At 55.2% G+C, this 1,941-nt stretch overlaps 1 protein-coding gene across 4 annotated transcripts in view; it reads left to right on the top strand.

Moving 5' to 3' along the window:
- STXBP2 (syntaxin binding protein 2) overlaps nucleotides 1-574 on the top strand; it is a 10,391-nt gene extending 9,817 nt beyond the window's left edge. For all 4 annotated transcript variants that reach the window (XM_017500155.2, XM_017500153.2, XM_017500157.2 and 1 more), the window contains one exon: nucleotides 425-574. In XM_017500155.2, the coding sequence (XP_017355644.1) occupies nucleotides 425-510 (86 nt within the window). In that variant the 3' untranslated portion in view covers nucleotides 511-574. The remainder of the gene's footprint in view (nucleotides 1-424) is intronic.
- Nucleotides 575-1,941: the final 1,367 nt, after the last annotated feature.

Here is a 1,941-nt window from a genome sequence, read left to right as displayed (position 1 = left end):
GGGGGCTCTGGGGCTCGGGTTCCCTGGGGTTTGGGGGCTCTGGCGCTCGGGTTCCCAGAGGTTCGGGGGCTCTGGGGCTCTGGCACTCGAGTTCCCGGGGGTTCGGGGGCTCTGGGGCATGGGTTCCTGGGGGTTCCCGGGGGTTTGGGGGCTCTGGCACTCGGGTTCCCGGGGGTTCAGGGACTCTGGGGCATGGGTTCCTGGTGGTTCCCGGGGGTTCAAGGGCTCTGGCGCTCAGGTTCCCCGGGGCTGGCCTTGTATACTCAAGGCTTCTAGACTCGAGTCCATGGCATCAGGAGCCTGGTTTGCTGAGGGACAGGGACAGATCTGCACCAGCTGGGACCCAGGTGGGAGCCTGTCAAAGACTGAGGCAGCCCCCCCCCCCCACACACAAAAACATCCCCAAACCTCTGCTCCTGCCCAGGGTCCTCACACATCCTCACCCCAACCCGCTTCCTGGATGACCTGAAGACGCTGGACCAGAAGCTGGAGAACATTCCCCTGCCCTGACCCCTGGCCCCCGCCCCCTACCCCTCTGTTTCCAGAGAAATAAAGTCTTCCCATCTTTCTGCCAGCCAGCACCCACCTCACTTTCTTTCCAAGGGAACCCCTGGAAGTTGTGCTGAGCCAGGCCTGTGCCCCAGGCCCCACCAACCCCTATTATCCTCTCAGAAGGAGAATTCACCTCGCCCTGCCCCTGAGGGCCTCAAGCCCTCATGGAGGTTAAGAACTTGGACTGTGCCACTCAAGGTGGCTCATGCCTGTAATCCCAGCACTTTGAGAGGCCAGTGCTGGTGGACCACTTAAGGTCAGGAGTTCGAGACCAGCCTGGCCAACATGAGGAAACCCCATCTCTTCAGATCTCATGAGACTTTGAAATTAAAAAAAAAAGAAACCCCATCTCTACTAAAAATACAAAACAACTAACCAGGTGTGGCTGCGGGCGCCTGTAATCTCACCTACTTGGGAGGCTGAGGCAGGAGAATCAGTTGAACCAGGCAGTAGACAGTGCAGTGAGCCAAGATCACACCTCCACACTCCAGCTTGGGGGACAAAGCGAGGCTCCCTGTCAAAAAAAGAAATAACCTGGACTCTCATTTTGAGTATCAGCTTAAAGATTTTTCTAGCAGGGAGGCCCTGGCCAATGTACGGGGTTCCCCATCTAAAAACAGGGAGCCCAAAATAGCAGCTGCTTTGCAGAGGAGAAAACAGAGATAGCGCAGGAAGGCTGACAACATGGAAGTGTGACAGCTTGGACAGCTGCTGCTACTCCATTTTCGCTGGAACTAGTTAATATTGTTATTAACAAGCAGAGTGGACCCCGGAGCTCCAACCCCCGAAACTGTCCCAAGGGGACCTGTAGGCTCACGATGTCAGGAGTTGTGTTCTGCTTCTGGTGTATTCACGTGAAGCACGCAACAAACTCCCTTGCTTTCTCCTCCCAGCCCCACTGTGCTCGGCCTCCCTCCTGATTGAGGTTACAGATCTTTTTGAGAATTCAGGGAAATCTAAGGACACTCATCCCAGAAAAACTGCACACGCAATTCACAGGTGAGGGCTGAGGAAAATGCAACCCCTCGGATTCAGCAATTCCATTATTAGGATTTATCTGAATCTCCCACCAGGGCAGAGATAGATGAGCAGAGTTGTGAAGGGGATGAGGTGTGGGGAAGAAAGTAGGTCGGCTGTGGACCCCTGGGGTCCACCCGCCCTGGATATGCCTTGGCAGGGCCTCAGCAGGGATGTGTTCTAACTTACGGAAGGCGCGGGGAGTGGGAGGGAGGTGGTTTTAATGTCTAAAACTTAAGCTCAAGGTCGGGCATGATGGCTCAAACTTGCAACCCCAGCACTTTGGGAGGTTGAGGCCGGAGGATTGCTTGAGGCCAGGAGTTTCAGGCCAACCTGGGCAACATAGCAAGATCCTAAATATATGTATTTTTG

This window comes from Cebus imitator, unplaced genomic scaffold, assembly GCF_001604975.1.
Source record: "Cebus imitator isolate Cc_AM_T3 unplaced genomic scaffold, Cebus_imitator-1.0 Scaffold263, whole genome shotgun sequence".
NCBI lineage: Eukaryota > Metazoa > Chordata > Mammalia > Primates > Cebidae > Cebus > Cebus imitator.
Note: the sequence above shows the minus strand (reverse complement) of the source record. Positions and strands in the feature narration are given on the sequence as shown.